This window comes from Oxyura jamaicensis, chromosome 2, assembly GCF_011077185.1.
Source record: "Oxyura jamaicensis isolate SHBP4307 breed ruddy duck chromosome 2, BPBGC_Ojam_1.0, whole genome shotgun sequence".
In the NCBI taxonomy this organism is placed as follows: domain Eukaryota; kingdom Metazoa; phylum Chordata; class Aves; order Anseriformes; family Anatidae; genus Oxyura; species Oxyura jamaicensis.
Genome location: NC_048894.1, coordinates 122,725,281 through 122,749,367, shown reverse-complemented (window position 1 = coordinate 122,749,367; position 24,087 = coordinate 122,725,281). Strand labels below are relative to the sequence as shown.

The following is a 24,087-nucleotide window of genomic DNA, read 5'->3' as shown; positions in this document are numbered from 1 at the left end:
GCACTGCAGTGCTTAAGCAGATTTACTTGGGGCTTATGGAAAGTGCCTAGAGATAGCTTTGCTGCGTGTCTTTTAACTAACGCTCTTCCTCATCCATTTTTCAGGCCTCAGGGGGATGGAAAGCCAACCACGAGACAGAAGATGACAGCCTTGGCACGTTGCCTTGAAGAGAACACGATGCAGTCAGGAATGAGCAAGCACACACTAACCTACCTGCAATTTCTTCCACCTTTATTCACACAGGATGACTGTGGGAGTTTTCCAAGATATAGGTTATGTATCTTTTGCCTCGTTTTCCTTTTGCTTCAACTGGTGGGATATCAGCACTGAAATGGAAAGAGGCAAGGGAAAAGAGGGGCTGGACAAACTGCTGTATGAGCTGCCCCCATTTCTACTGGTGCCAAGCAGCCACCCTGTGAGCTCCGAGTACTTTGGTTTTCCATTTTGTAGTCCAGGTAAAGCTGTACCTGCTGTTAAACTGTCTTCACCAGCACTACACTGGCTCCCTGAAGCCAGCCGTATCCAGCAGATGGACCGACTGAGTAACTGACTGGGTCAGGGCTCAGTCTGTGAATGCCTGCACAGAGCTCTGAAAATCTGGGACTACGGCATAGAGGTGGCAGGTTGATGTCTACAGCAAGAATCTGAGCAGTTAGCTAGCATGAACGTGACTACTCCTACTTTAATAAAAAGGAGTCCCTGGAGTCTCCTCAAACCATTCTTCTGTCATGACTGAATAGCCCCAATTTACGCTTCCTCAAAACCTGTTAAAAAACCATGGTCTAGATAAACTTGGCATTTGTTCTTCATGTAAAGACTGACAAATCCCTTTATGTAGTTATAAGGCAGAAAGTATGACTGACTCCTCAAGGAAGGGGAGGAAATCAATCACACCCTAGTGCTAACAAGTATGCCATACAAGGATTGTAGTTCTTAAAACTGTGTATTGACTATGTGACTATGCAGAGTAAGGTGTACAGAAAGCTTCTTCAAGGCTCAGAGAAGTGCAGTGCAGCAGTTGGGGCGCATTTATTTTGGAAACTTTAACATTCATCTCAGTTGTTACCCCCAATGCAATGGCCTTGCCTACTGCTGGGTGCACCAAACAACTTGGCTGGAAAAGTCACTATGCACTGAGAAGATAACAAAAGATTATTTTCTCTGAATGGTTTTGGTTCATATTTACTTTAAAAGATTGAAGTTAACATGACAGAGTTAAATGCTGCTGTCAAAGACTTCCAAACAAGCCTGTGTTTATGACAAGCACAATACTATTTATTATTTGGATTCCAGTATCATCTCAAGGTGGTAACAGCTGCGTCACGGAGGCCTTCAGTAACAGAGCAGGAACAAGTCGCTCAGACATGCCCAACCACCACAATATCACCCCCATCCCTCCCCTCAAACACCAAGTTCACGTACAGAAAATACACATATTCAAAAATGCAGGTATATTGGATCAACTAGATTTCTCAGTACATGATAGTTTAGTTAGATAACACACACACACAAACCCTTATTCAGTTGTGAATGAGACTACCAATGCTCAGAACAGGACAGGAGCCAGGACATGACTCCTTGTCAAACCATCATTATTTGAAAGACAGCTCTGCAGGGTGGCTTGAACTCCTTTGATTTTGCTCAGAAAACTGCCAGGAAAAGAAATGTCCCCTTCTTACGGTACCAGGTGCTTGTGCTGGGTTAGGTGTAGTATCAGAGCCTTTGTCTCATCCACAAAACATGGAGAAAACCTGTTACATCAGAACAGGTTGTAAGGCTGAGTTTAGAAATTAGCAAGAGTTATACTTGGGGTTACCCGAGTATATGAAGTTTAGTGTGAGGTTGAAAACTCAGCCTGTTAGTAACTGCCACAGCAGCAAAAACAGCAAATTTAAAGTGTGCTGGAGTAAAATATCCTACATTCCTAAGCAGCCCATCAAAGTGCTCTGGTGCAGTAATGAAACCCATGTGCTGCTCAGTTCCCCAGAACTTTCCAAACGCAGCGCTGCTGCCATGAATTAGGCTCCTAGAAAAAAAAAAAATCTCTCTTCAGGATTGCTACCACAGTCTGGAGAAAGGTAGGAGCGAGAAGATGAAACAGAGCAAAATATTACACACAGAAGGGTGCTCACTGCATGAATCTGGTGCTGAAAGGGTCCAACATGAAGCACAATCTGATTTAAATGAACTGCACATGCAACCGTGTGAACTTTTTTTAAAAAAAAGAAAAATAGTATTAAAATTTTAGTTTCATTTCTCCCTTTCCCACTTCCCTTTCTCAGTTGACAGTCAACCAGCTGGTTAACTGCTCTGAACGTGCACACTCATTCCCACGTCTAACCAGCCCTCCCAGCGGGGCACTGTGCAGCCATATGCTACACCACCACGTTTTCGTACCGAACCACAGCGTGCTGCCACTTCGTTAGGCTGGTGGCTGGGCTCTGAGCGACAGCACCTGCAGGAGTTCAGCAGAAGTGATCGATTCACACATAGAGTTGATAGCTTCTTTCCACAGAACACAGCAGGAAAAGGGAGTGGTTTTCTCCACGGAGACAAAATGACCATGATGGATGATGTCTTGCTTTTTACGTGGTTCCTGTTGAGTGTGCAACCATGCTTTACTCTGGTTTGCTCCTCCTATGAATACTTCATATATATATATATCTTGAAAGGAAAGACAAGTATTGGAAAAAACATTTCAAAAATTTAACCTAAAGCAAAATCTCAGAAAGCCTTGTCCAAACATGGTTTCTTTTGTTTTGTTTTTTTAATCAAACAACAACAAACTACCTCTCTTCAATAGCCTTCTTGGTCAAGCAAGAGGGTAAGAAGATGAGAATACAGAATACAATACAGCAGATTGACATTTTCCACAAGGGAACTCCCATTCCCTAATTAAAAATGCCCCCAGTTATTTCTTACATAGCATGACTTCTTAACAAAATTATAAACGATTTAAATAAAAAGCACGTTTTGTAAAATGCCCTGGAAAAAGCAATTTTCACTTCTGACCATCTCTAAAGCACCAGCAGGCCTTCAGTAAAGCTAGATGTCTGATTCAGCTTTTATGCAAGTAATACTACTGGCTACTGAGCAAGGAAAAGCGCAATCAAGTCTTCACTTCAAAGTACTGTTAGTTACCGATGAATTACTTGGTCTTTTGGCGGTGCACAGTGGAACAGCAGTGGAGGACACCCAAGTTCTTCCATTCGCTAAACAAATGAAACCCCCCTCTCTGTAAGAAATTACCTTTGTGTTACAAGAGGGCACGCTTTTCTGAGCAAAATGTTTAAGCTAATAAAGCTTCATGGAAGCCTCAAAGAGGGCAGATAAGTCTTCCTCTGTTTGGGGACGTGGTGACAGTTTAGTCACTCTCTCCTGCAAGATCAAAGAAAAACTAGATTAGAGAAGGTTGCCAATAAACTGAATCAAAGAGCAGCTAACTGTGCAGCTCAACTACGTGCTGATGTCCTTCACAGAGAACAACAAGGTTTTGCAAATAAGCAATCAAGTAATTAAGGCTGAAGCATCATCAGCTGTACTGTACTTTCAGTAATATACCAGCTAAAACAGCTTATAATTAAACACACAGAAGGAAGATTAAAGAGCAGTTTGGTTGCAAAGTCGGGTACTTCAAACATGGGTCTTGCCAGCCACAGATGTAGGTACGCTGGGGGTAGCATTCTGGGAATACAGTCCCTTTTAAATTCATTTGCCAGCATTGGAACCAGAAGCTTAATTTTTAGGCAGTGAGATTTTCAAAATACAGATCTCTCAAAGGCCGGGAAGAATAAACAGTGACTGCAGCTCAGGCTCCAGAGAAGAGACAGGCCAAAGGAAGGTGGTTAGTGCAGCTGCTTGATGTATAGCTGGACACCTTGGAGTAGGAATAGAAAATAATTAGGCTTGGTTTTACTCTGGCCTGTGATTCACCAGAGTTTTCAGATGCGTAAGCCCCACTGACTGAAATGAAACTCAGCTGTACGCCTCACCGTTCTGTCTGACAGAAATAGCTACAGAGGCAGGGATTGCAACTGCAAAAAGCCCCCACGCTGCTCAGGGTGCGGAGCTGCGTTTGTGCAGGGGTTCAGTTACTGCAGAAATGCGACATGACTCCGCTTGGCCTAACATAATGCACATGTAGTGGTTACGATCAGTAACTTCATGCTCGCAACAATCGATGAATTTACCACTTACTGAAGCACTGGGGAGGTTAACAAACACCTGCTAAGAAAGATGCCCACACCAGGAACGCATTGTGCCTCGGCAAAGCAGTCTCTAAGTGTTATCTGCTGCTACTTTGGCAAGACAGCTTCTCCCACTACAACCTGTTTCCACATCTCCCTGGTGGAAGAGGCTGTCCCTGTAAACGCCCAGATTTGTTTTTCCCCTTTTTCCACCTGTGAGACAGCTGACGTCATTTGCTACGGGGCTCGCCTCGCACACCGGGTCGGATGCCAGGGAGGGAATGCCTCCAGCCCCCAGCATCTGGAGGAGGCGCAGCAAAAGCAAAAGGCAGAGCTCACACCGCTGCTGCCACAGCTGCTCCGCTTCCCCCTGTGCCCACAGGGCTGTGATTTGCCGAGCAGCCGGATGCGGCCACAAAGCGAGAGCACCACGCTGTGAGTTCATCTGTGGGTATCAGGCGAGCATGGAGAGGAAGTCACCGCAGAGATATTCACAGGTCATAATCAGCACGATTAGCACGGCCTGCGATGAGTCTGAAAGCGCAGCTTTGTGCAGACAACTGTATGTGCAATAGGAACTTTGCAGGTACAGCTGCAACGATTGAATGAAACCTTTCCTCATCTCTGATCTGCACGGCCGTACATGGATCCAGCCGAAGAAATGGCTCAGATTCTTCTGTGCAGTTTTGAAAGCAAATGGAGAATTCAAACAGCACCAGGGCAAAAAAGAGCGTTGGTTTTTTTCAGACTCCCAATACACAAAACATGGTAACTCAGAGCTCAAATACCCAGTAAATAATTCATCAGGCTTGAACTAAGATGCTTTGGGCCAAACTGCAGTTTTGCAACCCTGTGTTACCTGTAAAGTCCCACGGGGTGCCGGGACAATCATCACCCTGACTGACCACAGCATTTTCCAGCGACAGCAGCAGGATGCTCCCTCCACATGGCAGCTCAACACAGAGGCACCAGCGCTGCCCCCACACAAGCCTTCTGTTACGTGCTGATGCCCAGACAGCAAGGCCCTGGCTCCTCTGGGCTGACTCAGTAAAGTCCGGTGTGATGCCAAGAATGAGCAACTTTGTGCTCATCGGTGGTTCAGCCACACCGTGACTGCCTCTGGTATGTTTGCAGGGGGTGGGTGGGCTGGAGAACCGGCCTGCTGCCATCGCTCACTTTCAGCCTTCCTCATCACCCCCCTGAAACCCATGCAGGGCCAGCCACGATTTTGGCCTTGGGACGTGATCTTTGCTAGACTCACCACTCTGTTGTGAATAGGATCAATTCCAACAGACGCATTTAAAACGAAAAACAAAATCCTATTTTAACTTCAGGTACGAAGGTTTGTCCCAGCACAGCTCCAACCCTGCAGCGTGAAGTACACCTTGCTGATTTATTGCACTAGCAGCATCAGCCTGCAGCACGCTGCCTTGCCAGCATGAATGGGTGGCTGCTGTGTTCTGAAGAAAACTTACTGAAAGATGAAAAGAAAATAAATATATCGAAGACTGACCTGTATGGACTACCTCTGTAGGCAATGGACTGTTAAGGAATACTAATACATTCCCAGTATGGTACAAATATACAAAACGAGGTTTGAGAAACTACCAAGTCACCTCATTTTACACAGTACAATTAATCACCAATGCAGTGAGATGGCAGTAAATTAATTAAAAGTCAATTTGAGATAAGCTAACAAAAGAACCCCAACAAATAAAACCTTCCATGTCTAGCTAAAGAAAATTCCCCCTCTTAGCTACACAAAACATGCCTTCAGTGAGATGTTGTGCTTGTGCTGCCCCAGAATAAATGTTTTAAATAAAACATTCTAGGAAAACAAACCTCCAAAATGTCCCATAACAATTTATATGCGTAACCTTTTTGATGCATACTCCGACACTACTTCCTCCCAGCTTTGCCACTTGATCCCAAGTAGCTGCATCTTCAGGTCTCATTTTCTCAGGTGTAAAATAGGAATATTATCATTTGCCTTCTATTGTAAGTTGCTCTGAGATTTATCCATGAGAACTGGACATGATAAGAGATACTGCTGTAAAAAGTGATTAACCTTTCAGCCTGCAAAAATTTCATCTTCACCATATTGTTTATTTCCCTTGCTATTTGGTGGAAATAAATCCTGAATAGACAGAGCAGTCCATAGCACATGAATTGAGCTGTCTTTTTACAAGGAAGACACCGGATTTTGCTTTTGGTGTGGTGTGTTGCTTTTTGCAGTGTCTTTGTGAGCACTGAAACAATAAAGGGTATTACAAGTTTAAACTACACCATCCCAGGGGACCTTATTTCAAATTCTGATGGGGGTCAATGGAACAAAAAAGCCATCTGTGAAAAAAAAAAAAAAAAGTGTGTCTTCTCAGTATGGAAAAGTTTATTGCAAAGTCAGCTTCACCATTCTTACCAAGTAGTGCTTGGTATTAAGGCTTTCTCTTTAACCCATCCTGCACATACAGCTAACAGAGATATTTAAGAGAAAACAGTTTATTCTACCAAGCTCTAGGAAAACCACCCCCTTCTTTAAAAACTTGAAGCTTAAAAAAATGCCCCCAACCTAGCCATTCTTTCTGGACCCATGCAAAGAACAGACTGCAGCGTGCACACCATCTCCCTAAACATAAAAGCTTAAACCGTGCAGTGAGAAGAGTAGTTGACTATACCTTATTTTCTCCATTGTGTTTTCATGTAGGACTATAAAAAGCATTTGCTTGAAAAGAAACCCTTCTGTTTTGAAAAAAATCTGCTATTTTATTTGACGAGAAAAACTTTTACTTTCTGTCTTACCTGAGGCAGAGTGCCTTTGACTAAGGCAGGGATGTCTGCTTTAGAATAACCAATTGCAGCTAAGCCATCATCAACATTCAGATCAAACAGGAATTTCCGGAGCGTGTCTGCCAAAATAAACCCCGCATCTTTGATTCTGGCAGTGCGGATGTCAGCTCCTAAAATAAGACATAATGCCTTGACTGTAGGGTGGAGAGAGAGGAGGAAGCCTGTTCTGGACTTAATTTAATCATAATATCAGCTGAATACATATCCATACCTAACAGTCACTGCCCTAAAAACAACATGATTGAAAAAGAGGAATCAGTCTTCATTTTACAGTTGGGGCAATTTGTAAAAGGTGAAATAAAAGAAGGCCAGGAGAAGCAGGTAACCACTGCCAGAAATACTAACTGCCACATGGAGTTAACTTCCTTTCCCTCTGTGCTTACAGGGAGAAGCGCTCTTCAGTCTGACTAGCTGCTGGGAGGAAAGAAGCTAACACATGAACGTCAGTGTTATTTATTTTTTATGGACAGCGTGCCAGATGCTACCTTTATTTTAAGGCCTTGAGTTTGCTGACATCTAGAGGACACAGAAACCAGCGACCAAATAATCTTCTACTTTGTTTAATTACACGTTCAAAGAGAGGACTAGAGTGCAGAGGCTGAGAAAGACAGGAGCTGGCAGGGCAGTGGTTTAGTGGGTTAAATAAATCCTACAGCTAATGCTGTTTGGGTATGTGCTTGCTTGTGTAGGATAACGCAGAACTGAAGAGGAGGAATTGCTATCTTTGAAACATCCACTGAACAGCAATGGAAGCTTCAGTATAAAATGAAAGATTATCAATATTCCTTACTGAATAGTTTGCTCCCCCTTCTTCAATAAATTGCCAAGACTTTATTAAAAAATAATAAAAAAAAACCCTGCACGTCATATAGAAGATGGAGCTTCCTCCCTGTGCTTTCTCTTCAAAGCAAGCTGAGCCAAATCTGTTCTCTGCATAACCTCGATGATGTTACACCAGAACTATGCTGGGCCCAAGAACCATACTGAGAGATGAGTAAGAGCGCAGCATAGCTATGGGAGAAATATTTTCTGTGATCCTCCTGCGGTTCAGCGTATCATGCACGGGTGACTAAGCGAACCGGAGACCAACAAACTCATTTGAGGAGCTCGGATATTTGGGTTGTAAGAGGGGCAGTGCTGGGGTAGAGGCTGTCAGGCAGCAACTGATAAATAACACGACAGAGTACTGTATGCAGACTAATACTACAGGGATTATGGCATGCTACCTGAGTTTAACTGTAGAGGAGTAACTGGGACATAAAGGTGATCCGGTATCTTCAGATAGTGAAGTGGAAGGGGAAAGGGAGTGGGGGACGAAGGACAAAAAAAGGTTCTGTTCCTTTCTTTTTGCTCAGCCTAAAGGACACATTAGTCACTGATTGCACTCCAAACATTTCTGGCCACACACACACCTATTTAACTGTTAAAGAATCCACCCGAGGAGGTATTAAGCTTCTTCTGGCTGTACCCAAATTCACAGCTGTACATACACACAACATAACTATTTAGTAATCTTCTCCACATTATAAAATAGCTCCTCAGTCACTGCATCTGGCAACATGACAGATTTAAATCAGCCACTGTAGTCAGTTGGATTCCAGACTCGAATCAAGAGTAAACACCCCAGGTGGGAGTTAATAAGTTCATTTCCATGTGACATCTTTTCAGCAGGGACACTTTACAGCAAGGCAGACGCTAACAGAGCTTAAATTTCTATTGAGAATATTAATGGAGCTTTTAGAAGCAGGATTTATGGCAGCTGTTCAAACCACAAAACCTAAAGGAACTACTTTTCAACAACTAGTTTTAAAATCAGGGAGCCAGAGATCAAACTCTCCGATACACTATGCAGGCCAGTTATCTGACAACAGCCTACTTCATGTGAGTTGTACGGTACTGCTGCAGGAACACAGACATTTTGTAGCTTAGTCTATCTCTGCAGCTAGGTTGTGTTCTGTTTCTGACCACAGGCAGGACTGCAGGAGGAAGGCTGAACAAATCTCATAACCAAAAATAACAAAATAATCTGAACGCTCCCCCAGTCTGTTTTTCCTGAGTACGTTGTTTTACATCCTCTGCAATACAACTGTGATTTTTTTACTGTCTATATAGGAGTCTTTGCTGAGAAGCACAGCGCTTTCAGACTACATACACAGGGAAGCCATACACACGACTGGACTGCTGTGACTTGCAGGCAGAAGGCTGACCATACAAGGGATTGAGTACAAATTTTCCAAATACCAGGAGAGTTGCTCTACCCACTTTCTCTCTGCTGTCTACGCTGCTGTGCACGTGACTGTGATTGCTCACTCCTCAAGACAGAGAGCATGGGTATTAGCAGCAGTGTAGCTACAACACAGAATCGAGAGCAGGCAGAAAAGCTGGCCTTAGATGTAAATAAATGAGCCCACAGGAGAGCCATGTTGTCACAGCTAGACTGCTAACAGCTCCGGGACTACGTCACTGAGAACTAGTTTGCTATACATAGCTGTGCTGGGGGTGCAGTAAAGACCTATCCTATCTCCAGGACATCCTCCAGCAAAGGGCTGCACAGATTTACAAGCCACTGTATGAAATGGTAATCTTAAAATGTGTTGCCAGCTTGCAGCATTTACTTTTATTCTGGTAAGGAGCAGAAAAGGCTGCTTCTGAGCCATCGCCGATGTGTCCACAGAATAGCTACTCTACACTTTCCCTTGGTATCAGCCACTGAGAAATTCCACCACCTACAGATAATCTAACCTACTTATCTTACGCCTACACTAGAAGGACGGAAAGCCACGGTAATTGTTTGCCTCGGAAAAGGAGCAGGAGCGATCCAGAACATCACTCTGCCCTAATTCATTGCAACAGCAGGGGATTTGTTAGGCAAAAGGCTTTCTTTAAGCAAACAGATGCAACTGAGCATTGGTTTATTTTATGGTATCTGCTTTAAAGTAACTTCACTCCACAAAGCACCAAGAGATTTTAATCACAGTTACGCTCTCGTGACTTTTTACGCTATAAAACCTCTGCAACAACTACGATTGCTTCCACACATTTCTTCCCCTCCCCAAAAGACACTGTGGAACAAATTCAGTATACATGAGCAATATTCATTGAGATTCCTACCTAGAATCTCTGCAGCTTCCAAGTGCCGCTCAGGATGTACCTGTGCTGTGAAAGCAAACACTGCTGGGGACGTCAGCACCACAGAAAGGCCATGTGGCTGAAAAAAAAAAAAAAACAGAAAAACAAACAAACAAAAACCACATTAACAGCACATCTACTTGTAACTTCAATGTGCTTTAATGCTCAGCAATGTGAGATAGCAGAGAACTGAAGTGCATGATAGGGAAACAAAGATAAACCAAGTTTTACCACTAAAGAGTGATCCACATTATAATCCTTTGGTTTGTAAGTTTTCACCAAACCAGAAATAGGGTAGGACATTCCATGGCTGGAACAGAGAGTAAAGAGAAAGTGGTTAGGGCAACTCGCCTGGTATTTGGAAAATGTATGTTCAGTCCCGTGTGGTCAGCCTTCTCTATGCAAGTCCCTTGGATACAGAAACACAAAAAGTACTTAGGTACAGATACAGCATGGATGCTGGGGACAGGCAAGCCTCATTCTCTGTGCATTAGTGACCTAGCTGTGAAAACAGCAAGGGTAAGCAGCTCCTTACTTTGAGAGTGTGAAGTTACATACTCTACTGACGGGACTGAAAGATGCTCAGATACTCAAGTAATGCAAACACGCCAAAAATAACAATCTGCATTCCCACCTGATCACGCTGCATGAGAAAAATAAACAGTAATTTTAAAGTATAATTAAAGAGTGGATTTGCTCAAACAAAAGAAACGAAAGGAAGGTCTCTGAAGAGAATGACTGCTAATAACTTTCCCACATAATGCAGGCTTCAGCTTTGCTTCTCTGAGATTTTCACCCCTATGAAGATAGATTGGATTATAATATTAATTACAGCTCATTCCAACTTGCTGAATGCCAGCCCCACAAGCAAACTCACTGCCAATTGCCTTGCTTCAGGAATGGCACAAGATTACCTCAGTGCTGTCTGACTGCAGAGCAGCTGGCATGCAGTTCAACATTTTAACTGCCCTTGATGCTTCTTTTTCTGATTATGGTTTTTACTTTTATGGTCAAGGAAGGTAGAGAAGGACACGTTTTTGAATTTTCATGGGATTTGATTATCCCAAGCCAGAATACACAATCTTCATACGTGTAAATGCCAAGTGCCTATTAATTTCTCAACATATGATCCTCCCTGTGATAAGGGGCCACGCAGGTCAGGCTACACTGCCTGATACCCAGGAAAGGAAGCAGTATTATTTTTGACAATCCAAAACAAGCACTGGGCTAGAAGCTGACCTCAGAAGGGATTAACATTTTCCTGTACTCACCAGAGATGAACACCAGCGTTGCCAAAGCCAATACCAGCAAAAGCACTTGCTAGGTGCATGTTGGCTCGTGCTTCACGGTCTTCAGGGTTTCTGATGGCTCTGCACACCACGGAGACAATGGTACCAGCAAATTCACGATGGAGAAGGGAGAAAGGAGAGCAACTTTTTACTTGGGCAGATAATGATAGGACAATGGGGAATGACTTTAAACTAAAAGAGAGGAGGTTTAGATCAGAGGTTAGGAGGAAATTCATCACTCAGAGGGTGGTGAGGCACTGGCACAGGCTGCCCAGAGAAGCTGTGGATGCCCCATCTCTGGAAGTGTTCAAGGCCAGGCTGGATGGGGATTTGGGCAACCTGGTCTGGTGGGAGGTGTCCCTACTAATTCTACTAATGAGCTTTGGCAACCTCATGAAGAGATCCTAGATCACTCCAGCACACATCGAGATTCATGAAAAACCTGGTCTGAACCCCACCATCACGTCAGGCTGCTTATGTAGTTTGACAATATGGAGAAAAAGTCTCAGGAATACATTCCACAGAACAACAAAAAAACTACTTTGACTGCCTAGGTGCTGTAAAAAGTCTTTAACAAAGTAATATAAATATAAATATAAATATAAAAATAAGGGCCGGAGGGCTGACCCGGGGAACTACAGGCCTGTCAGTTTGACCTCAGTACCAGGGAAGCTCATGGAGCAGATCCTCTTGGGAGTCATCATGCGGCACTTGAAGGGCAAGCAGGCGATCAGGCCCAGTCAGCATGGGTTTATGGAAGGCAGGTCCTGCTTGACAAACCTGATCTCCTTCTATGACAAAGTGTCACGCTGGGTGGACGAGGGAAAGGCTGTGGATGTGGTCTACCTTGACTTCAGCAAGGCTTTTGACACCGTCTCCCACAGCATTCTCCTCAAGAAACTGGCTGCTCTTGGCTTGGACTGGCGCACGCTTCGTTGGGTTAGAAACTGGCTGGATAGCCGGGCCCAAAGAGTTGTGGTGAATGGAGTCAAATCCAGTTGGAGGCCGGTCACTAGTGGCGTCCCCCAGGGCTCGGTGCTGGGGCCGGTCCTCTTTAACATCTTCATCAATGATCTGGACGAGGGCATTGAGTGCACCCTCAGTAAGTTTGCAGATGACACCAAGTTAGGTGCGAGTGTCGATCTGCTCGAGGGTAGGAAGGCTCTGCAGGAGGATCTGGATAGGCTGCACCGATGGGCTGGGGTCAACTGCATGAAGTTTAACAAGGCCAAGTGCCGGGTCCTGCACCTGGGGCGTAATAATCCCAGGCAGAGCTACAGGCTGGGAGATGAGTGGTTGGAGAGCTGCCAGGCGGAGAAGGACCTGGGAGTGATAGTGGACAGTCGGCTGAATATGAGCCAGCAGTGTGCTCAGGTGGCCAAGAAGGCCAACGGCATCCTGGCTTGTATCAGAAATAGTGTGACCAGCAGGGCTAGGGAGGTGATCGTCCCCCTGTACTCGGCTCTGGTGAGGCCGTACCTCGAGTACTGTGTTCAGTTTTGGGCCCCTCGCTACAAGAAGGACATCGAGGTGCTTGAGCGGGTCCAAAGAAGGAATACGAAGCTGGTGAGGGGCCTGGAGAACAAGTCCTATGAGGAGCGGCTGAGGGAGCTGGGCTTGTTCAGCCTGGAGAAGAGGAGGCTCAGGGGCGACCTTATCGCTCTCTACAGATACCTTAAAGGAGGCTGTAGAGAGGTGGGGGTTGGCCTGTTCTCCCATGTGCCTGGTGACAGGACGAGGGGGAATGGGCTAAAGTTGCGCCAGGGGAGTTTTAGGTCAGATGTTAGGAAGAGCTTCTTTACTGAAAGGGTTGTGAGGCATTGGAACAGGCTGCCCAGGGAGGTGGTGGAGTCACCATCCCTGGAAGTCTTCAAAAGACGTTTAGATGTAGAGCTTAGGGATATGGTTTAGTGGGGACTGTTAGTGTTAGGTTAGAGGTTGGACTCGATGATCTTGAGGTCTCTTCCAACCTAGAAATTCTGTGATTCTGTGATTCTGTAATATATCGATCTTTAACATAAATGCACATGGTATACAAAACCTGTATACAGACAAAAATGTAACTGGTAAGGATTGAAGCCAACTCCCAGTTAAGCCAAAACTTAATCTAAATTGAAGGTCTTCTAAGTATTAACTAGTTTTCAGCAAAAGGATAATTTCACACATTTTTAAATGATTGTGGTCATCTTCTTGATGGATCTATTTGCATATTTGTTTGCAATGAAAGTCACAGAAATGACACCAGCAGTATTTCATTCAGTTTGTTGCATATTTCTCTTATACTGTGAAAGAAAGACAATTCTTCAAAAATATATGAATGCTGCTCCCATATTAAGCGATCAGCTTGAAATTCTTTTAACTGAGGACTTCTAAAGTAGGTCCACAGAGGCATTAAAAGCTACCTCTACAAGACAACCTGGTAATCCTAATCCTACTTTCAATTTTATTTGATAAACATTTTGTTCTATTCAAGAGAAATTCAGGGTAGAAAATGAAGGCTTAATGCATTTCTTCAACCTAACATTCAGGTTCTAATTTTTTGGGGGGCACTGAAGACTGAACATTTTTTTTTTTTTTGGGGGGGGGGGGGGGGTGGTTGTAAGAGTTATTACCTTTTCAAATATTTAGCCACAATGCGCAGAGCATGAAGAGCCCAGATGTCGCTGATGGGGTTGCTGCCTTGGTAAGCTGGCCTGTTGATTGGATTGGAAGGGCAGGGACTGCGCATCTTGTAAGGAAGAGCGGTGTATGACTCAAGAGCATGGCTAAAAGAGAGATTAAAAATGAATTATTAAAGTGGGAGAGCTGCAATTTGCTGCTCTGCTATCCTCTAATATAAAGGTTCTCCTTATTTACTCCTGGTGTTTAGCCAAAAAGAGAAACAATCTCATAGGCAACTGGGAGAATACTGGGCAGACACCTCCAGAGTGCTTAGTTCTCCAACAAACACACAGTCCAAATGAAAAAAAAAAAAAGATGAACTGGCATCTTGGTCTGCAATGACTTTCAGTGAAGAGCACTGTGCATCTGCAGTGGGTGCATTTCTTCTCTGTAGGACAGGAACCTTAAGAGGCTCTAGCAGAATATGCACAGTAAGACACCTTTCTTTTAAAAAGTATTGACCTTTCAAAAATCACAGGTAGGATATTAAAGCTAAGTGGAAGTACCAACAATCTTATCTCCCAGATACTCATAGATCTGGCTACATAGAGCAGGAGCACTGCCTACAGTGCTACACTTTGATGTTTGTCTATAAACTATTTTCATTTATAAACAAATGCCTAAATTCCATTACAAACATTGTGTTTCAGAATAATTCACCAAGCTTGAGAAACTGCACAGTTTCATTATGAATCTACTACTCTGACACACACAGCACCCAGAAGCAAAGCAAGCTCTGGCCCTCAGAAGAGAACCTTCCATGCATTTTGTGCGGTTAAAAGCTGTAGGTTAAAGCTGAAGATAATTTTGTGCCAAGTGAAAAGCACATTACAAGAGAGGTACCAAAGATGGTCGTATTTGGGCTAAAACCTGTCAGCAGCCCACAGGTCTTCAAAAGGTTTGTTTGACACATCATGGCTTTTATTAGAAAATCCTTGTCCTCTGTTCCCTGCCATGCCTGACAAATGTGATAAATGCTGTCACAGTTGTGATTAATCATCTACTTGATCTCTTAAAAAAAGGACACCCGGACTCTCTTCCCTGACAGCAACCATTTTGGAAGCGAACGGTTTCTCCAGTTCTGCAAGAACATTAAAATGTCTGAAAACGAGTGATTTTTGCCCATGCTTTCTGAGGTAGGCAGTGCAATTAAGTGAGAGGAGCGTAGAACAGAGATCACCTTAACAAGAACAGGAGAGGAGGAGAAAAGATCATCATTTTCTACTCCTAAAATATATTTTTTCTACAGTCACCATAGTAAAAATACACAAACGATAATAAAATGAAGCGGTAGCCTACACAGAAAACTCACCAAAGCACATCAAAGCCACTGTTGGCCACTATTCGCTCTGGCATAGACAGCGTGTGTAAAGGATCAATGATGCCGAGTGTTGGCTTAATGGCTCTGGAAGCAATGCCTGCAAAATATGGGAAGAAGCTGAGTTTATTTTTATTTTTTTGCAACAAAATTGGACAGCGAAAGCTTAATGTTCATTAGGAAAGGAAGGCAAATGATTTGAAAATATCAAGAGAAAAGCAAAGGGAGAGAAGGGAGAGTATCTACGAATCGAAGTCTTACTGATGTAACAGAATTTTTTGATTTGAGACTGTTGCCTGGAGTGAATTACATCAGATAAAGTTCTCCCTCTGGTTGTCACTCTCCCTAAACAGCCTGCCTTTCAAAATGTCTGTGCTGAATGGCATTTGCAACACTATTCTTAAATCTGCATCTCCTGCAGACATCTCTGTGAATCGGAGGACAAGACCGGTTTGTTTCCACAACAAATTACTCTTGCTAACTGCTGTCTTCAGCATCTATAATCACTGTGCCTTCATATGTGGTTAAGGTGGCACAGATGTAGCCTTGAGAGAGAGAGACAGAGAGAGAGAGGGAGAGATACAGACAGACCGATTATAGAGACTACAAAACTCTGAGCTACAGTCACAACTACCCTAGACTGCATAGCATATAAAATCCACACAATTTGAAGTAAAACCTCAAAATAGCTATGAAGCTTAAGATGACATTTTAGCTGTAATCCTTATTGTCCAGGGATGAAAAGGTCAGAGGAAGACAGTGCCCCTCACTTGCACAGCATCTCAGGCCTGAGGTTTCAGAAGTCAGGAAAAGGAACATTTGGTTGCAATTACACAACAAAGAAACATAATTCTTAAAAACAGAAAGAAAAATACAGAGGAAATAAGGAACAGTTGGTTGACCCTGAATGTAAGTAGAAATTTCCTTTGCCATTAACATTTTCTGCCATTTAAGGACTTGAAAGATCTTAGTTTCCTGTTTTGCCTTCAAACTATAATCCACTATATTACATAGGCATTTCATTATGCTAATATGCTATAAATTTAATTTGAGGAGGAAACCTTTAAGCTCTTCAAATTTGTCTGTGGCAGTTGAATCAAATGCATTGACATCTGCAGTGGCATGCAGTATTCCTTTTTAAAGGCAGGAAAATAATGAAGACATCGGGAAAAAAAAATAAATCTTGAATAGCAGACAAAAAGTCTCACCAGTTTTTACTTTTAGTTCTTTGAAGTCAAATATGGCAACACCAGTGGTTTCACTTCCAGTTCCAGCTGTTGTAGGAACTTAAAAAGAAGAATGGGGATAATAACAAATACTAAGTAGTAGATAACGACACAGAATACAGAAAAACACAATAATAATGCCACCAGAAATACAGGATCTGGGAAATCTTGGAAGTATCCCTGACCCAAAGCCAACAGGTCAAAAGAAACAGCCCCTTTGATTGTTTTTCTCAGTAAAAGGAGTCCAACTCAGCTAGAAAAGACAAACTAATGACAAAATCTGTGAAGTAAACAGCAAACTTGCTGCCAAATACAACTAGAGGAAAAGTAAGCCCAAAAGGAAGGTGACAAGGTCACGGTAAACTCTGATTCTTCTGCCTCTGCCCCTCACTCCCCCCATACACCTCTGCTGCTTTACCTGCAATGTGTGGCTTAAGGGGCACAGTGACAGGGTTCCCTTTCCCAATGGGAGCGTTGACATAATCCAAGAAGTCTGACGTGGGGCTGGACGCGTACAGGTTGGCAGCTTTACAGGTGTCTATTACAGACCCGCCTCCCACAGCAACGTAGGCATCAAACTCTCCCTTTTTAGCAAATTCAATGGCATCCAGGAAACTTGGAAAACAGGAAAAGCTTTTCAGTCACTCAGGAAAAAAACAGCACATAGAGAAATTACTATTAAGACTAGTGTATAGGTCACAGGCAAAGAGGTGTTTATACAGCCATAGAGCCTGCATGCCGCTTTGAGAAATGTGCTGTCAGAAGTAGTACCTTTGGTCTGTCGGCTCCACCCGGACTTCATCATACATCTCAAAGTTTATACCATATTTTGCCAAGGAATTCAATACTGCATTTACAGGAGGGAGCTGGGAGAGGTTTTTATCTGTCATCAGACAAACTCTTTTAGCACCCAGATTCTTCAGGTCCTACATTAAGAAATAACAAACAACTGGTGTAAAATCATACGCTTTAAATTCTATTTAAATTCTAATCCAAATCAGGTGAATTATTTAATAAAACCCCCTAAAAATAGTTTCTTACCATAAGACTTTTGAAACAGTATCAGCTAAAGAAAAATGAGGGTTCACACATACTTACAGGGTGCAGACGATAACGTACATTATAAAGCTGTCAAACTTCTATAGCTGAAGTCTGATTATAGAAGTGTACTGGGTTTACCTGGCGAGGTTTTGGTAGCAGGAGGGCAGCAGGGGTGGCCTCTGGGAGCACAGCCCAGCAGCTGCCCCATGTCAGATCAGAGCCAGCTCCAGCTGACTCCAAAGGGACCTGCTGCTGGCCAGAGCCGAGCCAGGGAGTGATGCTGGGTGGGCCTCTGGGAGAGCAGAGTTAAGGAAGCTGCAAAAGCAGCTGCGAGAGAGGGCTGAGAAGCAGCCCTGCAGCCCCCCAGGTCAGTGCAGCAGGAGGGCAGGAGGTGCTCCAGGCAGGCAGCAGCAGTTCCCCTGCGGGCTGTGCAGAGGCCCCTGGTGGAGCAGGCTGTCCCCCTGCAGCCCATGGGTCCCACACGGAGCAGATCTCCACGCTGCAGCCCGTGGAGGAGCCCCCGGTGGAGCAGGTGGATGTGGCCTGGAGGAGGCTGCGGCCCATGGAGAGCCCCCGCAGGAGCAGGCCCCGGGCCGGAGCTGCAGCCCGTGGAGAGGAGCCCAAGCAGGAGCAGGGGGTCTGGGGGGAGCTGCTGCCCGTGGGGGACCCGTGCTGGAGCAGTTTGCTCCTGGGGGATGGACCCTGTGGTACGGAGCACGAAGCATCAGGGACTGACCGTAGCCCCCATTCCCTGTTCCCCTGCGCCCCTCGGGGGGAGGAGGTGGAAGGGGGTGGATGGGAGGAAGGTGTTTTAATTTGCTTTTAGTTTCTCACTGCTCTAGTCTGTTAGTAAGTAAGAGGCAATAAATTTAATTAATCTCCCTACACTGAGTCTGTTTTGCCCATGATAGTAATTGTTGAGTGATCTCCCTGTTCTTCAGCCCTTGAGCCCTTTCCATTGTATTTTCTCCCTTCTTCCTTCGAGGAGGGGGAGTAAGAACACAGTTGTGGTGGAGCTGCCCAGCAGGGTGAAACCACCACAAGCACAAAACTAACAATAAGGATGTCAAGTGAAAACCACGTGGAACTGCCTAAGACTGCATTAAAATGTAAAACATTTTGGGGGCTATTTTTTCCCTACACAATTCCTGTGACATAGAAAGGCCTTTCCATATTAGGTCTCCCCTAGCTGCCTGCAAAGCACAGCACTAATAGCTAGAAAATGTAGCACTGAACATTAATTTGTCATTGAAAAAAAAAAAAAGGAAAAATATTTAAAATAAGGTGGCAAAAAGAAGACAATATTATTACATCCTAACCTTTGCTAAATTAATTGTTGCAATAGCTACATGAAAGGTGTAATTTAAATAATCTCAGTATTGTTTAAAGGTAGAAGTTCTGTCTAACTTTTCATTTACTATCTGACCATGAATCTGCTTAACACATATGCAAATAAAGAGAACTATTAACTACATAAATGGTGAGCAGCAACAAAAAAAAATCAGAAATAAAGATAAAGGCAAACTAGAGCAATGTACTCAGATGAATCACCCCACACTGCAGAAACACAAATTCCACGCCTTCACAGTGCAAACTCTGAGCTCAACTAATATCCATCTGATTTAATGGAAAGTTTTTGATTCGTTTTAATTAGCACTGGAAGAGACATGATACTGAAGAAATCCTGTTGAGTCACTGTGATTCACATTTTTTTGAATTCAATTCCCTGTCAAATATTGCTGCGTAATCATGGCAAATCATCAATGATCTAATTATCCAGTGCTACATGTCAGGCGGTCACTTACACCACAGCAACGCTGATGTTACATGCTTCTGTTCTTTTCCCAACAGTATTTTCCAACCTTTTCATGCTGCTGTGTATGACTAGACAGACAGCAAAGCAGCAGAGCTTCAGACACACTATATATAAGCTTTCCTATCTTACATGGATCGATAGCACCAGCAGTCCTTTAGAAAATAAGTTGTCACCAGTGAGGGATTTACATTACAGAAGCTTACCATGCCGATCTCTTTAGTAACTCCTTCTCCGTAGCGGATGTTTGAAACGGCCATCTGCAAAATAAAGAACACATTTTTCTGGAAATAAATGAAGAAATGGCATCAAGTCCCAAACAGCCAAAGTGAAAATTAAATATTTACTAATGTTAGCACACTTGTTAAATGCTGTGTTTGAAATAATATATTACTTTAAAAATCAAATATACTTTATTATTAAATCTACCTCAAATGCATAGTCTGTATTTCCCAGGGTGGCATGTTCAGGAACTGGAATAAAAATTAAACAGTAAAATTAGGGAAGAAAAAGTGACTTCATTCTCTCAATATTACAGATGACAGATTTCTTTGCTTTTAAAATCACTAATACATTTGCACAGGTCATCTTGGCTTGTCTGGGTAACACTTAACCATTTTGTCCTTAGTTGTTTGGGAGATTAAATGACCTAAATACTTATTTTGATTCATATGATTCAGCAAGAAAGGATGTTTTTCCTTCCTTCAATAATTCTTTACTATAAAAACTGAGTAGGTTAACAGGAAATTTGCATTACAATGTATAAAAATATTTACGTATATACAATAAATACATAGAAAGGAGTATCTGCAGAGCATGCAGGATACTCCGTATCATTTGGGAGTTGTTATACATGTGTAGAGGCTACATGATAACCTTCAGAACAACTTTTATGACAAAAACAAGAGATATTCTCTATGTATCAGGATTGCAAACACCTTTTGTACATGTAAAAATAATTCTGGCAGGTGCTTATGCTGCTTTTTACTTCTGACTAGTCCTGAACTTGGAACTTGCAGGTGAATCCGAACTGCTTGCTTGGAAATTACGAAACTGCATTGCTAACAACAAATAGGGCTTTAACAAGAACTGGTGATGCTATCAACTTTAGTAGAAGAAAATATTTGTAAGGATAGTACTTCAGTCATATCTTCTCTTTGCCATGTCATTCTTGCATGAATTTTCACAGATCTCTAATTCTTGCATATCCTGATTTTGCCACAAAATGAAACAAACAGCATCAACTGGAACAGCCCATTCTTCTCCAAGGAAGGATCAGATGAGGAGTTCTGCTCTTCCTGCTGAAGTCATGCCTTCTGTCTGTTATATTAATTGAAAAAATGTGATTTGGATTCAGATCCAATGAGTGAAGCCATGATAATGAGTCTTACAGACACTCTGGGGTGCACTGAAGCACTGACCCACGACAGTAACAGATAGATGTATTAAAATCCTTTATGTGCTTTCTATTCAAGCCCAGGCCAGCTGCTATCAGCTCTTTCATTGCCATCTCTTGCCAGGCTGTACATGTTTGACCTCTGCTGGAGTCTGAGTCTGCTGTACCCTCAGTCATTAATTTGACAGGCTAAAAACATGTCCAAGCGATTTACCCTCTTGCTTTCTGATGAAATAATAGGTGCCCTGCTGTTATTTTCTTGAGCCAAAATTAACTTACAGGAAGAATTTTACTGAGTTCAAAAACTGCATTATTTACTACAACACTGTCAAGAAACACAATGAATGATTTTTTTTTCTGCTAGTCACTGTTAAGCCAATTGCCATTATTTACAGACCTAATATCATCTTGCTACTTTATATGATCAATTTCTGCCTAAAACTTAGAGGGTATTCTTAATTAAGATTTCTAGTCATAGGGTCTTAGTTTGAATTGACTGAGGAGGTCATCAAGCAGACAACCAGAAAAATGAGATTCAGTTTCTCAGCTGTGCTATTGTTGTGCTGTATGACGGTCTTGAGCAAAATAAAAACCTGAACATAGATTAGTTTTTCCACAGCTAAGATGGCAATGATAATTCTTTAAAAAGTGTCTTCAGTAAAGCAGATGAAACTAAGCCACTCAGAACTACTCATTATTAAAATTATGGCTCCAACTACCAACTTTTATAGAAACTATCCCTATTGTATCTTTTAGGTACCTTTGCAGCATTAAGAGTGAAACATTTGGGACATATTAAAAGGTTAAGAGCATCTGTAAACTATTCTGCTGGACGCCCTACAGCCATAGCAACCAGGAGCTCCTCCAAGGGCACCTGTCACCCGCAGAGCTCCTCCTGCTCGCTCCCAAACCCTGACCAAAACAAGTTACATCCTCTGGGCTGACTGCACAAAAACCCTGAGGAGATTCCACTCCCCAGGATAACATATGCCTTTGTGCACGGCTCCTTTTTTATTCACAGCACTTCTGTTTCTTTGGTAGTGTAACAGATTCATGTTTTTCCCCACAGATGCAGATGTGGAGATGGCTTGGGTGACGGCAGGACCAGCAGAAACCACCCATTGGTGAGGGGAGGAAGGCCAGGATGTGCTAGCTGTAGCTGATGGGGAGACAGAATCTCTCCAACAAAAATCTTTATTATTATACCTTTATTATTGTGTTTTATGTACTTAGAGTTGCAAAATAACAGGCTGCTTACCTTATGCTTTGCACTGTTTGCTGCCTGTCACACGCTGCCCTTAACTATGCCAGAGACACGAATTAAGCCTTACCTCGGGAATATGTGTGGCAGTGACTCGGGCACCGACATCTAGATAAAAGAGAAGAGACAAAAGTCAGGTTTAAAAGGACGAACTCCGAAGTTTCCCTACCCGGGAGCCTCCCGCCCGCTCCCTCAGAACCCGCGGGCGGAGGCCGCCACCGTGCGGCCGCGGCGGGACCGAGCCTCGGGGGGCGAGGGGGCTCCGCCGGCGGCCGGGTACAGGCGGGGGAGACCGGGGGGAGGCCGGGCCGGGCGGGGAGGCCCCGTCGGGGCCCGTCCCCGACTCACGCGGCCCGCTGGAGCTGCCGCAGGAGGCGGACGGCCCGCTCCCGCCCGGCCGCCATGGCTGCGGGGCCTGCCCGGGGATGGGGGCCGGGCCTGGCCCTCCCCTGCTCCAGCCGCGGGGCCTGGGGCGGGGGGGAGGTCTGCTCATCCCAGAGCACTTAAAAATGACGTCTGTCGGCTGAAATGGGTGCTGAACGGGCGCAGAAACACCATTTTGGGTAGTTTTTGTTTCCCGTAGGTGAAAATTATGTGAGGTACTTGCATAGAAATTATGAACCTGCGTGACACAGCTTCGGGCTGCATGCGCCAGAAACACGAGATAACCAGGGGTGACACAGCTCTTGTGCCAGTTCCTACAGCAGAAAACAAAATTGCCTCAAGGACTGTATATTTTAACAAAAATACAGGCTTCACACTGTCGTAATTCAGCTCCCTCGATGAACGCTCCTGAACATCTGGTGCGTAACCGCAATACTCAACTGATAACTTAAGAGCATCAGCAGATGAAAGGGACTTAAAAATTACATGGAGGACGCCGAGCCAGTAAAGGTGCATGCTGCAAGCGGCTGATGTTAGCACAGCCCTTCCAAACCCAGGCAAACCCAGCATCCTGCACAGGTGAGGTGAAGTTGGTGCCCATGCAGTCAGTGCTAACTGCTTAAAAACCAGCACCCTCTCCAAGTTTTTACATCTGTAGCCATGTTGGAGTTTCAGAAAGCGAGAGCACCCAGGCAGCTGTCTACATCTCTGTTTGGAGCACATAATCACTTGTGAAAATTCAGACTCCAGAATTTTAATGAAGAAATCCTTAGCTTTAGAAAATTCACCGCTAACACAGCAGCGTGAAATACTTAATGGGAAGTCAGGGGGCGGAGAGAAAACAGTGCCATCTAGTTGAGTGGGTACGAGGCATCCTGTGGAAATGCCAGGAAAACTGGAGAGCTGGAACATTTCCTGCCACTTCCAAGTGTTTCTGCACTGCTGTGCCTAGCTACTTTTGCTGAACACCTGATTTCTGTGGGTTACGTACATGTGCGCTACAGGCTGCATGGGAGGTGGAGAATGCACCCTTTGCAAAGTTGATAGATTCAGCACAGTACTTGATCCATTAATCCCACTCAAATTCCTCCAGCTCCAGCACTTAACCCCTTCTGTCCTCCTCAGTAGTCTTTACACATTGAGCCTTACTTTTTTTGGTCATGCTCAAGTTGCCATCTTACTGAACTTCTACAGAACGAGAAAATAATTGCTAATTATCTAGCTTTTTCAAAAACCCTGCAGCAAAATGGTGTTATTAACAACTTACAAGTTTACTCATGCCCGGAAGGGCTCCATAAAATGTCTTCTTTCTTGGAGCTAAGCCACATATTGGTGCAGAAAAATTTATTTATTTTTGTTCAAATGTATGGGAGACACTATGAAGTTCAAGAGAAACAGAAGTCCTAGATAATTTCTAGTATCTGATCTGTTTGGTAAAATGAAGAAAAAAATAAAGAAAAAAACTAGAGAAACCAAAGAAAAAATATTTCTATAAGATGATCAATTACTATTAAAGCTAATACAAGTATGAGTTT

At 43.6% G+C, this 24,087-nt stretch overlaps 1 protein-coding gene across 1 annotated transcript; it reads right to left on the bottom strand.

Moving 5' to 3' along the window:
* Positions 1-1,253: 1,253 nt before the first annotated feature.
* Positions 1,254-22,634, bottom strand: ADHFE1 (alcohol dehydrogenase iron containing 1). Its single transcript, XM_035318860.1, has 15 exons — positions 22,517-22,634; positions 22,239-22,276; positions 19,941-19,984; positions 19,718-19,771; positions 17,429-17,583; positions 17,076-17,272; positions 16,640-16,717; positions 15,426-15,531; positions 14,065-14,217; positions 11,435-11,533; positions 10,395-10,473; positions 10,146-10,242; positions 6,987-7,144; positions 3,250-3,378; positions 1,254-2,658 (listed from the first exon to the last, which is right to left on the bottom strand). Exons 1-14 carry the CDS (start codon positions 22,570-22,572, stop codon positions 3,295-3,297), a joined length of 1,398 nt encoding a protein of 465 aa, XP_035174751.1. The 5' UTR covers positions 22,573-22,634; the 3' UTR covers positions 1,254-2,658; positions 3,250-3,294.
* Between the last annotated feature and the right edge of the window lie 1,453 nt (positions 22,635-24,087).

What these genes read in the sequence shown, in the direction of transcription:
- ADHFE1 (XM_035318860.1), bottom strand. Translation starts at nt 22,572, where the DNA reads ATGGCGGCCGGGCGGGAGCGGGCCGTCCGCCTCCTGCGGCAGCTCCAG. An exon ending in CCTTAAGCCACACATTGCAG is followed by an intron (nt 16,718 to 17,075) that starts GTAAAGCAGCAG and finishes CTTCTTTTTAAG; the next exon opens with TTCCTACAACAGCTGGAACT. An exon ending in AGTGGCTTTGATGTGCTTTG is followed by an intron (nt 14,218 to 15,425) that starts GTGAGTTTTCTG and finishes TCTCTCTTTTAG; the next exon opens with CCATGCTCTTGAGTCATACA.